Raw genomic sequence first — 15,324 nt, 5'->3', positions numbered from 1 at the left:
TCTCTCTCTCTCTCTCTCTCTCTCTCTCTCTTCGCTTTCTGCTCGCGCTCTTCGTTTTCCCCTCGTTCGGCGTAGGTGCGGATGTGCTTTAACCCGGTACAGAGTCCACTGATGGTGGACCACTGACTGCGCACAATTAGGCCTCGGCGCAGAACGAATTCATCTTCGTTGGATGCGCGAGACTCCAGCCAGTTCGGCACGATCGATTATCAATCATTCTACCGCGAGCCATTCGAGCCTCGTACACACGGAAATATCGTAGCCTTGTGTATACATCGGACTCGTTCGGAGCGGCCCGCGGGGTATTTCCACCCCCGCGACTGACCAATCCCTCGGCCCGTTTCGACGTTTCCTGATAGACGTTTCCAGTGCTCAACGAGCCGGCACGTCGATCGGGATAAAGTGGCTGTCGAGATCCCTGATGATGTGCGCCGGATCTTATCGGGCCCGAGCAGAAATCTAATTTTCGGGCGTCGTGATTAATCGCACCTGATATTTTTTCGGAATATTAAGCGTGTGATACCTGAACGATCACATTCCGGCCTGTGTCTGTTCTTTTATCTTTGTGCGGAAATAAATATTGCAAAGTTACCTTACATCAGACTTATGCATACAAAGAAAGATTCGGAGATCAACTACGATGAGATACAATGCACGCGATATTACGCACGTTTTCTGCCTCGTTCTCACCAAACGGGAGCTCGATTTTAACGTGCCGTGAAGCGCGGCGCCAATTTACGCCGATTTCTTAATGATTCGAAAGAACATTATCCTTGTGCCTTATTTTACGCGTGTAAGGATAATTTACTTAATCCTTATATTACAGTCTGCACGCGCGGAACACATTATCCCAGGGAACGCAGCGAAAATCCGATCGTCGTGGGTGGCGGTTCTCTCATCCGTCGGAATTTCGGAGCTCGCTTTTTAAATTAATGCCCCGGTCGACGTGTTTGTGTTCTCACTCAATCACCCGTTGGCCACGTTAGAGCACATTCATGTAAGTAAATGACGTGCGGTTCGGCCGCGTGCCCGCGAGGAAAGAGCGAGAGAGGCAAGGGACTTGCTAGAGATAATTAAAGTTTTCGATATTTATCAACTTTTTGTATCTTCGAAAGGTTAGAAAATTTTGTTTCTCCCTCTAGCGATCTAGCATCGCTGTTATTACAAATCCGAAAGCCCTCTCTGTAAATCTCGCAATGGAATGTACAAACCGCTCGGAGTACAATTCAGTTCTGCACTCAGGTATGACGAGATCAGAGGTGACACAAAAGTGAGAACATACCCCAGAGGGATCGAGGAGGGTGAGGAGGATGATGGGCACTGGAGAACCGAAGATACCGATGGAACCGTCGTCGTGCCGGTGTCATTCCGCCGCGTGATTTATTGCTCGGACGTCAGTTCGTGCGCATCGCTGCAGCTAGAAAATCGTTTGCATTGCGCAAAATTTAATAAAGCAATCCACGCATCGACGTCTCTCTTCTCTCTCTTTCTCTCTTCCTCCCCCCCCCTCTCTCTCTCTCGATTCCTCTAATCTTTCTCAACCGCGATCGCGCGCTCGAGGCACGGCCTCGATGAAAGTAACTAGTCGCGTGTCATAATTACGCAACTGTGTGAATAATACAAAATCTCTCCATCTCGCCGAATATATCCCTTGCATTGTGTCAAATTCGCTTATTCATCGGACGCAGAAACAATTTCATGATATCTATTAAATCGAAAATACTTGTTTTGCGAGATTATTTATACAAATTTCCCTCCGGATGGGGGGTTTCCTTCGGCAAGGTTAGCAGCCTACCGAAGATGAAGTAAAACCAAATGCTCAAAGCACCAGAACGAAAACTGGATAAAACAGGCTTTAAGCCTAATACACGAGGAAGAAGATTTATAGAAATCGTACCGTTAGTAGCGTACAAAAAAACCAAATTAACACATCGTTTCCACCGTTGTCTGGGTAATATGTGTTTAATCGTTCACGAGATGAATAAGAAGAAAGGGAAATGTCGAACCTCGCGGAATAGACTCGCGCAAGACAAGACGCTTGAAAAGCATAACAGTGAATAATGGCAAATGATATTTACGTAAGGACATAAAGGTCTATCTGGAAAACATAATGACAAGAGGAAAAGCAGGTCCTTACGAGAATATCGCTTACCATTATTTGCACCTGACTCAAATGTCGATAGAGTCTCGCCGCGCGGCGGACACAGTGATAATAGTCGAGATTAATAAATCCTGCTTTCCACGGCCATCAATCGCTGAACGCCGAGGCGAGGATTGTTAACACGTTCCTGCTTCAACGTCGACGATAGAAATATCACTCTCCCAGGCGAGATACGGTAGGTGCAAGGAGACTTTACCGTCTTCTTCCACCACCAAGCATTACCGTTCGCGCTCCTCCTCCTCCTCTTCCTCCACCTCCTCCACCTCCTTCTCCTCTTCTTCCGCCTCCTTTTCTCCCGTTCCTCCTCTTCTTCCTACTCCTACTTCTTCTCGTTCGCTCCTGCATATTCCTGTTCGGTAATCCGCGGTCTCTTAGCCGCTCGCGCCAACGCTTCGCGCTCGTTGCGGACGTTCTCGCTTGACAAATGATCGTTGGCGATTCGATTTGTATGCTCTCTAGCCATACGAGCTGCAGGGCTGTCGTTATGACGCAATTGTAGAAACGGAGGAAAGGAGCGACAATGACGCCTCCGCCCGCGCCGGCTCCTGTCGCACACCCTGGGTGTAACGCTTAATGCGAACCTGTGATTCAGGAATAGCCAGGAGTGCCGCAGACAATGACGACGGAGATGCGACGGAAAAATACCACTATCTCGACGTTATCGAAGCTCGCGGATACCTATCTTACTGTGTACAAAAATAGCATATCCAGAATTACTTGCGAATCATGTGAAATGCGTTACGCAACTTCAGAAGGCAGACAGACATGTGAACTTAGCAGGTAGATATAGGAAAACAAAATTTTCTTACGCTATCGAAATAAATTACATATAATCTATAATGTTTGTATCACGTTTTTCTTAACTTGCTTATTTAGAGACCATCTTTTTTGTAAACTACTTTTGCATACGTACACTGGCAAGGGAAACCGCGAGAAGTGACCCCTCATCGATCTTAATGAATAAGGGTTCTTTCGAAAGGTCATATCCAAGTATAAAACCCTACGCAGACTTTTGGCTAAAAATTTTTGGCTAAAATGCGGTCGAATATTGGATTGTGTTACTGGAGGTACATCCTCCGCGTATAACTTCGGAACAAAACGTTTCCGAGGGGAAAGCCTGCGTGAGGTTTTATACTTGGAAATGACCGTTTGAAAGAAGCCTTATTCATTAAGATCGGTGAGGGGTGGTTTCTTGCGGTTACCTCGTGAGAAAAATGCCCGATTAAATATAATCGGATAATCCAATTACGTAATAATAACCGGACATATCCGATTAAATTGTATACTCGATGAAAAATGTGAGGTGATGTATCTATAATTTCATCGGAAAACCATCGGACACACTATTTAATTGGTTTATCCGATGAGAATTTTTCTTGCGGACACGGAGAAAAAGCGCTTCCACCGGGAAGTTAATAATGCGACGTGATTTTTAAGTCGGTAGCCCTGCGCCCCGCGTTTAACAGCGCCAAAGGACCGGCCGAATGGTGTCTCGACTACGAAATGAGCGGGTGACAAGTAAAACGAGCAGCGTCCCCGTTTCAATACTTGTCAGCGACTGCCCCTCAGGACGGAGGCCTGCGGTAATGTCACTGCGACGGGGCGTTTTTGCAGAGGGCTCTAGGCAGCCCCCCGCCCTATTTCCATGCGCGTAATTCCCGAAGCGGAGGCTGCCGGGCACGCACGACCGGCGTAATAATCTTCGCGAAATCTGAACGATCCCCGAGTATTTGCATACAGGCCGGTCGTTATTCCCGTTCCTTGCGCGGCTCAGGATGCGGGGGCGGAGTCCCCAATTTCGTATCAAGGGTTCGACTCGCGTGGGCCCGGGGCCGGCCGTCCGGGAGTGGCGGGTCCACCGCGCCGCATCGCCCGCCATGCGTAATGTTCGACTTGCGGCGGCAAAAAGGTTATTACGTTTTTTGCCGGTTATTCGAGATTAAAAACGACTGGGGGCGTTGTAATTGCAGCGGCGCGGGGGCCAGTCGCTGGCTACCGGGGCAGCAACAGGGGCACAAATAGTGTACAAACTCGCCCGTCGTCCTATCCCGAGGGAAGGAGAGAACAAGGGGGGGAGAGAGAATGAGAGAGAGAGAGAGAATATCATTCCGGGAGGACGATGAAGGCAAGGTGGAGGACGACGCCGTGGATCCTCGGGGCACGACCGCGCAAATTACAGACTAGCGCCAGCAGAAGCCAGTAGGAGCCAGCGGGAGCGTAGCGCCGGTGTAGCACGGAAGCTTGACCACGCTCCTCCGCGTTCTCTCCTCTCCCCGCAGACGCAGGCTCGTGGACGGGCCCCGCTGCCCCTCCCCGCGAGGGAAACCGCGCCGCGTACTACTAATTGGACGGCGTTATGCATCACTTCGCCGGGCGTGATTACCGAGATTTTCGCATCGTGTGCGTTGAAGCAGCTCTTGTTGATCGATCTAAAGCCATTCTCGCGTATGTGTCACCGCTTTTATACGGGGAGGCGCGTTAACGAAGTCGCAACTGTAACATTTTTCCCTCTTCCCAATTTCGCATGATGGCGTTGCAGATCTGGCTTGATAAAAATATACGGCACTACAGATAATCTCTAAAATGTGAGACACACCAGACACAGCTAGCTACATCCATATTAGGCGAAAACGTTCTTAACGACATCCTGTTCCAATCAATTAAGTGTATCGCTTAATGTAGCAATCAACGGCACAGCTAGCAGTTCAATCGGCTGGAACGACGTGTCGTTAAACATAATTTTTTAGCGGTGCAAACGCGTTCGAGAGGGCACGCTTAGAATTACGGCGAAACCGTACACACACGCGCATACACCACCTATTCATACGCGCGGACTGAAGAAAGACTCAATCGCTCATAATGTTTGACATACGCGTCATTAATAACATTCAATATTATTACGTAAAAGAGTCCCCTCTTACATTATGTCGCCCTATTGAAGACTACAAACGCTTCATTTTCCCTCGTCACAGTACACACGTCGGGGCCACTACATGCCTGCGAGATTACATTCTCCTGAAAGAATGTCCAGCCTGGTAATCAGCCTGTTCGCGATGACCGGTACCAGATACCGAGAGCAACAGCGGCTTTACCGTCACTCCCATTCGCGCGCGAACGGGACGTCGCCGTCGATGGGAATGGGATAGAGACCCTGATTACAGAATCAGAGACTGGCCATAAGAGTTCGTCAAATCCCCGCGAGTGAGAGAGAAACATAGGCTATCTCACCCTTATACGATTCTACGATCGTTTCCCTCTCACTCGCGGGAATTTGACGAACCCTTATGGCCAGTTTCTGATTACAGGGTCTCTGGAATGGGACTGTCGCGACCGCTCGGAAAGAAACGGCAAATTTTCACCATCGCTACAGGATCGACCCTCTGCGTAATACGATTTTCAATTGTACACGCCCATACACGGCGCCTTTTTCCATACAATCTTCACCGGGCACTTGCACGAGCTTGCTCGCGAGAGCGCGGGGAGGACGCTTTTGATTATCGGACCCTCGGTGTCGGGGAGAGGCGTGCGCGCGAGGCCGTAATACCGACATACCCGCGCGCTTCTTAGCGGGTATGCATTATAATGCACCAACAATGCACCGGCGCGGTATACATCAAAGCTAAGACTACGTGAGTGACTACGAGCGCCGCAGCGATACGGCTGTACGGTTCTTGCCGGCCTCGCTGTCGATGCGCCGCATTGATCACCAAATAACGCATTGTTCGGCGCTCCGAAGATATTCAGAACGTCTTTATATCCGCCTTTCTTTAACGCGACACTTGATGTCGACAATTGTGCTACATCATACGCGTACGAATGTTACACGCCCCTTTTACACATTTTTTTCAATTCGTTCCTATTCATCCATTTTTTACCAATTAATTATCAAGTAATCAAATGTGATTCGCTAATGTCCGTTTCTACTCCGGGAAGAAAAAAAGACAGTTAACAACCCATTTTGGGGCCCACAATCCAGTAATCGAATTAATTTCGTAACTCTACTCTGGGAAAAATGTTGACCGTTTTTTCTTGTAGTTAAGCAACTTAACATTTCGGTTAGTGTCTCTTAATTGAAAATTATCTTTGCCTTACCGAATATCGACAGAACTAATTGAGAAAATAGATTAGTATTACTTAAAAATCTTGGATATAGATACCTAGAATAGCTAATTGCGATTTTTAGTTACGCGAGGTGAAATTCATAAAAGATTAGAGTTACGAGCAATCCAAATAATTCGATTACAATTGTGGGCCCCAAAATGGGTTGTTACCTGTCTTTTTTTCCCCCGAGTACCGATACTGATTAATTTTAATCTCGGTTCAACTTTCTAGGTTTAAACATTAGATAAAGATAAGAAGTAATTTAAACCGAGATTAAAGTTAATCTGCATTGGTAAAAATGGGCATAAATGAGACATTTATTTTTAATATTAAATATTTTATTTGCCAAATCGGTTGTATCTCGCCACTGCGCGACAAATGAAAATGAATCGCGAACATTCCCACGATTCCTATCGTGAGCGACTGTCTAGTTCGCGATACTCGCGAAATAGCTGCGGACGACATGCGTTCGGGGGCACGACCAGGTATATTTTATCTATGCACAGCAGAGAAGAACAAAGGGGTATGAAGCTCCGTGCGCTCGCTGACCTAATACCGTACGTACCAACCAGCCGATGCTGGGAAATGCTCGACAGAAACGATCCCGTGGAATTCGCAGCCGGCAGTACGTGGACGTGCGCGGCGCGTAGCTGCGAAACGAATCGTCGTCCGTATCATGACCGATTCAATCAGAGGTGGCGCCAGCCAAGACGAGGATGCTGAGGAGGAAGTGAGAGATGAGATGAGAATTGTATAGAGGAAGATGAGGAATGGCGAATGAGAGAAGTAGCGAAGGAGGTTGCGTAATGCGCTATATGAAATTGTATTTCTGCACCTTGGTAAAAAAGATACGCATCTTGGCAAACTTGAAGTTAATCTTACTAGTTGCAAAAATCCCCTATTTCGTAAAATTCCTACGGATTCTTAATTAACTTTTTTAAATGCATTCACGGATATATATTTTAATAAAAACAGAACAAATATATTAAGAAAGTTAGCTTTAGTTTACTTTCCTATTTTTGAGACGAACTTTATATGCGAAAAATTTTTAATTCAATCACAGAAGCGGCTCAATTAAAAACTTTGAAAACCATTTGGAATTCTTTGGAGCCCAAACGCTTTTGATTTCATGTTATTTGCTGATTACATATTTTTCCAAGAAAATGGTATTTTACTTTTTAAGATATCGAGAACATATGTAAGTTCTTTTTTATTAAACGAGTCAAGCGAGTTGAACGACACCGGAGTCTTTTAAATCTCAGCATATTTCCAGGGTTAATTTCTGCACTTATACTTTTTTGCAAGGGGTAATGCAGTAGCACGATATCAATCTGTGAACAAAGAGGAAGCAAATAATTTCAAGGGTGGTGGCGAGGGTCTTCCTCCTCTCTTCCCGCTTCGCCGTGCACAAGCCGAATGAACGCCGTGGAAAAAAAAGGGGGAGAGCAAAGTAGCGAGAAGGAATGAACGAAATAACAATCCGTCGCGCCGGCCAGATCATCCCAGGCGGCGTGTGCTAACTAATGGCATTCAAAATTAGTCCTACCGGTTGCGAAATTATTGAGTCCGAGTTTGCGGACACGGTGGCCGATACCGGCGGTCCCGTCGCGGACGAAAGTTCTCCAGGCGTGGGACTCACGGTAGCCGGAGCCGTTCCTCGCGACCACAATTGCCGGGGGCCTGCCGGGTTTGTTCGATATTAGTTTTCGACCCCCGCTTCACGTCCACCTCCTCCTCTCTACAATTCCCTTCCGTTCTCTCCGCCTCGCCTCCACGAACTCGGTCGCGAAAACGTTTAACTGGTTATTACGGTTATGGAGTAGCAGCGCGTTCTCGCGATACAATCCGTGTATCCGTTCTCATTTCTTTAATCTAGCCGACGATTCTACCGCTGCCTACCGTCCATTATGTGCCCGTCCGAGTTATCTTACCTTTGTTAAATCATTTCCAGCGATTTGGATTAAAAATATTGAATCCGCGCCGAGATGAGAACGGATGGAGATTGCGTTTCAAGATAATGACGGAATTACGAGAGGTAGAAAATCTCTTTAGAATATTTCCTGTATAATTCTGTCATTTTCTTTAGAAATCGCATTTCTCAAACACTGATACGAACAATTCCTTTTCTATTAATTAATTTCTGCGTCTTGTGTGTCGAAGAAGACATAAAGGTTTATGCAACACTTTCATTATAATTCAGTTTTAGTTTCGGTAATATTCACGAATTTAGGAAAAATATCTACTACTTTCCAAGCCATGCGTTATTGAACTTCGATTGTATAGTTTTCTCCTTAAAGTAATTGCAAATCGCTGCGCACATGAAATATCTATAGAATCGAATGGTCACACTCTTTGAGAAAAAGCTATCTCTCTTACATCGGTCAGGAAACCTAATTAATTGGTGTTACCGGTTACTGCGTATGGGCAACAGTCGAAAGAACGAGAGGGACGGCTTGGCACGATGGAATTTAACGGGGAGGTGACGAGACGACGCTAACGATGCCGCCGCGAGGCGTTGATTGACTCGTGCCCCGATTTGACACGTGCTTCGTCGCCGTTGCTGTCGGAGCTCGGCTAATTTGAAACGAAGCGACTCTCCTCGGCGTTAATGAGTGTCTTGTGATGCGTTAGACACCGGTCGTACCCCTGGATCATGACGCAAGCCCACCTCGTATACCCTTTCACCCCTCGATCTGTATGGTTCGACGACAATCCAAGATGATTTGACTGTTCTACGATATTTGTTAAGTGTCTTATGCCCAATTTCTACCCCAATGCAGATTAATTCTGATCTCGGTTTAACTTACTTTTTGTCTTTTTCTAGTTTGGCACTGAGAAAAATGTCCGATTAAATGTAATCGGATAATCCAATTACATAATAACAAACGGATATATCCGATTAAATTGTATATCCGATGGAAAATGTGATTGATTTTTCCATCAAATTTCATCGGATGTATCCATAATTTAATCGAAAAAAGGTGATCGGAAAAATTAACCATCGGAAACACTATTTAATTGGTTTATCCGATGACAATTTTTCTCAGTGCTGAAATTGGAAAAAGATACATAAAAGCTTAGTTAAACCGGGATTAAAATTAATCTACACTGGTATAGAAATGGGCATTAGATTTTTACGTTAATTAACTTTAACCGCGTTTTAATTGTCTCTCTGTCTATTTCGCGTCTGCGTCTTTATATAGTTTTTTTAAAAAAAGAGAAAGGATTACGATTGCCAATCTGTGATAAAAGTCAATTGCATTAATTCGCGATTTGAATCGTTCGTACGAATCTAATACAAATAGTATAAAGAAGTACAAGATTTCTGTTGTCTAACGATGAATCTCCTCTCGCGCTTTTGCCATCTCGCTTTAGCATCTTCGGATTATCTCTTCTGCCGGTCCAAATGTGGCAAAGTGATACACATCCTTCCGACATTTCGCTCTGAACGAGCACGATAAGATCATTTATCATCGTAGAAAAATCTAAACACCTTCGAAAACACCTCTGCCTTCGCACTATATCCTTCGCATGAATCGTCTTGTTCCCACGAAGAATTACATACTGAGGAGACCGGCAAGGCGGTCCATCCGACACGGATCTCATCTTCGTCTAACGTGTCCCGCTTTTACCTGCCTATCGACTGTGCCACCTCCAGGATAAGATTTTCGTAACCGAAACGCGGCGAGACGATTCTCTCGCTTAGCGTCTTAGTCGGCGACGTAGGTGTAAGCGACTCGCGGAAATTTAATTTGAAGCTTGGTTAGCCTTTTCATTAGAGAGTCTCCTGCGCTGTCATGTCGCCCAGTCCAGAGAAAACATTTTCTCAGAACGTTGAAGTAGACATGTCGTTATTGTAATGGTGCTCTCGCCAAGTCTCTTCTAATCATTACCCGGTTGTCTTCGAGCCGAGAAGGTAAATAAATGCGCGTCGTGTGTCTTATGGTTTACGATCTCTGCTTCGTTACGTATTTGACGCCGCGCAGAAAAGGTCTGCGCAGGAAGATAGATGCCAGCGGATAAAAGTAAAACCTTCTAAACGGTGAAAGTTGAAAGACGGTGTCGAGTTTTCAATTTTCGTCCGCTCAACTTCTATGTTGATGAATTGAATAATCATTTTGTGCATCGTCTCATCGTATTCTTTCCGCGCGGAGAGAACCGGTATGTTATTTATGAATCCTTCCCTTAGGCCAATTGTGCGGATCGCTCACATTCGCGCCAGCTGCTGCTGCGATTCTGTACACGACAATAATCGCACACGTGCGTGGCTTGTGTACAGGAAGTGCGTTCCTAATAACATCGGCCACGCCGCTTCAGCTTTAATGATCGCTTCTAATGATCACGGATTAATCAGTTCATTAGGGATGAGATTAGGATTTAGGGTAGGGAAAGTTTTTGCTAATCACGCTGATAGCGCGAGACGACGCTGTCGATGAGATTGAAATTACACGGCGGCCGTACGTGCCGCGGCGCACACGGAGATGTGCTCAACGTCGGAATTATTACGCATCAATTTTGTGCGTTAAGCCACCGATCGTTGTCACCGTCGCGGGGCAGTAATTAGATAGAGCCTCGCAGGTGTATTACGCGCAGCGAGCAGCGCGGATCGGGTTGCCTTCCTCGAGGCTCGTTGTCGTCGGTGCCCTCTCCGAGAGAAAGTAATGTGCACGCTCGCGGCTACGATTTCCCGAACAAACGAATCGTAATGACGCGGATGCGCGGCAAGCGCGAATAAACGAGATCCCGCTTTAAACGTCGGACGTGCGCGGCAAGGGAAAACGAGCCGCGTCTAATTTTCCTCGACTTGGCTGTCACGTGGCGCGCGGCGGCCGTGATCGGGCACGCGCGAGACAAGCGCGATCGAAGCGGACGCGACTCGCTCCAGCGATCGTCAATCGAGACGACCGGTCAATTAATCGACTAGGTTGCTTTGCGAACGGTCGTTTGCTCCAGGTTGATCGAACAATTGGATATTGAGTTAGGATACCAAGTTGTACCCTAACGTAGCGCCGATCACGTCGATCTCGCGCCTGTTGTCCTCGACGCGGCGCCGATATTTCACCTTCGTTCGATAGGACGGCTTTCTATCGGGTGCGACCCAGGCCGGATGTCATTGAGTGAATGACGCTCGCCACGGCGTATAAATTTAAATCAAGCATTCGCGCATTATGTTCCACGGTCGCTCGGCTCTATGGTGCCGCTTACTATGAGGCAAACCACTAGATACCATTAGATACGACCTACGCGAGGTTCGAAGGTGTCGAAGGCTCGGGCTCCCTTCGATGCTACGAATTTGCAAGAACGTGACGAATGCTTTGAGTAGTGCGGAGCAATTGAACGCCCACGCGCACGCATAACCCGGTAAATCATGGCGACACAATGCCGATATCCGGTTTATGTTTTATAGATTTGCATAAATCAATTTAGTGAATCCCAGTCATCGATTGTACGAGCGCTGATTGGCAATCACGGTCTAATAGCTGACGAGAGCGCTCACAATGCTTGCATATTAGGGTACAGCGGGGTAATTTGAATAATTCCAGGCTTTTTGAACAGTTAGTCGAAAAAGAAAATTATTTTATGCTTACTTTGAACATGTAGCAGGAAACTCACATGTTTAAGGAATATTTACCCAAAATTTAAAAAAATTATCCTTTATATCTTGAAGCGTAATGCCAATATCTGATTTACCCCGACACTTTCAACCTCGCCTCATCCAATTTTGAGGTGCAATTTGAATAACATTGAAAATGAACATTAATATTACAACAAAAACCAAATCTTGTATTTAAATATTCAGATTCAGCCTTAACTTGGCCCAACACTTCAAAGTACGTATTCACTGCTTGTTTGTTAACTCCAGCCGCTCTAGCCTTGGAGAGGGCTTCCGGTTCTCTCAAGCTAAGGTTTATTCCTCTTACGAAAGGCTAGATACCAATCATTACCAGCTATTTTCTTTTCAGACCATGAAGAAGGTATTTCGATATCACATTTGGTTGCGTAGGAATAAGCTGCGGTACGCAATCCCTTTGGAGTCACGCCAAAACCTCTAGCTTCAAGATATTTAACTCTTTCTGCTAAAGTTTTTTTTTTCTAAAATGCTACTAAACACAGCGGGGCGTCCAACGGAAGTGTTAGGGACTTCATTTTCCCCACACATTTGTTTTCGTTTAGATTCAACTTTTCCGTACAAACTCGCGTAGGCCCCCACGGAAAAATATATATTTCATTATATATAAAGAAAGTAGAAAGGATACATTCGTTTTATATTGCTCGTATATACGTTATAAGAAATATATACTACTACTATAAATGTAATACCAATAAATTGGAATTTTTCATATATCATTCATATGTATTAAAATTATATAATAAAATGTATGATATATATACATTATAATACATAGCTGTGTATATAATTATATACGTCTAATGGCATTGTATATTTTTATATTTTATCATGTATTTTGTATAAAAATATTAAAAGGAACATTACATCAGGTGTTCTAAGTATCTTGGAATTTACACTGAGAGAAAAAAATAGTCATTTTTGGACCCAACCATATTTTTATAATTGCATGGACCAATATTGTGTTTATGAGAACTATAATATTGTTAGGTCAACCATAAATTACGTTGGAGGAATTATAAAAATATGGTTGGGTCCAAAAATGACTATTTTTTTCTCTCTGTGTAGGTTCTCAACGCTTTATCAGCGGAGATCAAATTGATTTTATTTGCCACAACTGTTAAATCCGAATTCTCGCCACTTCTTATACACTGCTGTTGGTTGATTTTTAAATACAAGACAGTGTAACGTCGATCGCCGCCTCGCGGCAGCGAAGAGCGTTATTGCGAAATTATAAAAATATAATTTAAATATTGTTCATATATTTCACATACATTTTTAGTATATTTTTGATATATATAATATTATATACGATTTGTCAAATAAAATTTTTATATACCAAATATATGAAACATATCACCATATATTTTCACCTACTTTTTGAAATATATTTTTTTCAGGGGACGTGAAGTAACTGTGCAGCTCCTTTAATGGACGCCAAACCATCAGTAATAGCTTGTGCCGTGCTCTCTTTACTTCAGTTCAATCGAGCATCCTTTTTTTATAATATCTCACCATTTGAAATAACGAAATGTGTCTTGAAACAGATGAGAAATAAATATTAGGGCACAGAGTGCGTTATCCAAATTACCCCATAAAAATGTGTTCTAATTGCTATAGCAATACAACAACTCAACAAAATGCGCCACTAATCAACGTAACGATCGCTAATGCATGTGAGATGGCGTCTCGTATTTTTCTGAAGTTCTCGTAAACTTTTAATATTATCCAAATTTTCCCCCTGTACCCTACTCAAGATTCTTAACACGCACGTGAAAATGTAGCGACCGCGTGTTATATTTTTCTATATCCAAGATTTGAAACAATATCTTCGATAGATAAACATTGTACAACACGGAAACTAATTTAGGATCCAAGGATGCATTGTGGCGATGCACGAATAGTGCAATATCCTGGTAATAGATGAGAGCCACTGATGGCGGAAAGCATCGCCGCCGGGACGCAGATCAGAGACCGTTCTGAGGCGCAGGGGCCCCCATTACTTGTGTCCACAATGTCGGGATATTAACCCGCTTCACCTGAATGCTCGTCGTGCACGCTTCGCGTATTCCTCACGGTTCCCCTCCGCCGCGGGGACGCTACAGCGAGGCGGAGAAGGAGTGCAGAAGGAAGGAGGAAGAAGAAGGAGGAAGAGATACGAGGAACGACCACACTTTACCTCACCTTGCATACGGGGGCCCCGGCTTCGTCGTGCGCTCGTAGAATCGTGCCACTTGTCCTGGAATTCTCGGGGACAAGTGGCGTCCGAGCGGGTCTTCTTCCGCGTTCGCGTGGACGCGCTCGAATTCTACAGGCATTTTCTACTTACAGTAAATAAGGCCACTTGCGAAGGACTTGCTCGGCACCGCGGGGTACTCGGAATAACTTCACCCATACTAGCGTGATTCGATCTTCGCTGTACGTTGTAGAAAGCTTCCGCGAGCTAAAATATCTGTCCTTCGCGAAAAATTAATAAAAGGCAAAAATTAATAAGATCGAGAATAATTTTTCACCACAGTTTACGATTGAGCGCTAGATATTCGCGTCTCCGAGAGGTAGCCGTGAACTAATTCACGATCGTTGTCCGAGCGTTTGTCGATCTTTATTGGCGATTATTCGATCGTTCTGCAAGTATGACGTCGAGTGCAGAGCGGGTGCACATTGTACGACAATGACTCTGCACGGCGGCCTACGCGCCCGTGTGCTTTCGCAACGCTGACGATAATAAGGATAATAACTCGATTTTATTGTCCACCTTTGCCCTTTCCCCTCTTTCCTTCAGGAAGACATTTTCTGGCGTGACGTGCCCCCTTCCGATCCTCGCGCCACATAATGCGCCACTTTCGCGCCGTTCCACTTAAACTTAATGCACCGTGGCATCGCTAAACGCATCTCCGATCTTAATACCGGCGATATAACGCGCGAAATTAAATTAGCCGCTCCGTTGTACCACGAGCAGGTCTTTCGCACGAACGTGACACCTAAATGGATCAAATTTTTTTCTCTCTCGCTCTCATTAGTTCGCAACACGAGCGAGGGCATTAATGCGGTCATTTGTTACGAGCAAGAGAGAGGCAACAGACATACACGGGTTCTTTATTCATTCGACTTTACTCCTACCCTCTTGTCTCACCTAGTTGGTTTAAAAGTAAGTTTAAAGTTAAGCGACGTTGGTGAAACCGGGCCTAGGTTGTCTCATTAAAGCCCTGCCCACCTCTGACCACCTCTGACCACGGCATTATCAGAAATATTATTAAAATAACGCAAAATCTGGAAAAACAAAACGCAAAAGATGCCAAAAAATAACATCAAAATGTCACACCTCTACTTAGCACTAATGTATGCACTAATACGGGCATTCAAATTACTTTTTCTATACAATTGCACGTTTATATTTAAACGCACAATTACATATTTCGTGTCCAAGAATTGG

At 44.9% G+C, this 15,324-nt stretch overlaps 1 protein-coding gene across 1 annotated transcript in view; it reads left to right on the top strand.

Annotated features, from left to right (window-relative positions):
• LOC105570341 overlaps window positions 1-928 on the top strand; it is an 85,253-nt gene extending 84,325 nt beyond the window's left edge. The window contains exon 4 of the mRNA XM_012027470.1: window positions 827-928. Within this exon, the coding sequence (XP_011882860.1) occupies window positions 827-928 (102 nt within the window). The remainder of the gene's footprint in view (window positions 1-826) is intronic.
• Window positions 929-15,324: the final 14,396 nt, after the last annotated feature.

Source organism: Vollenhovia emeryi, unplaced genomic scaffold (genome assembly GCF_000949405.1).
Source record: "Vollenhovia emeryi isolate VEMERY1.0 unplaced genomic scaffold, V.emery_V1.0 DF939121.1, whole genome shotgun sequence".
In the NCBI taxonomy this organism is placed as follows: domain Eukaryota; kingdom Metazoa; phylum Arthropoda; class Insecta; order Hymenoptera; family Formicidae; genus Vollenhovia; species Vollenhovia emeryi.
This window is presented reverse-complemented; position numbering and strand designations above follow the sequence as displayed.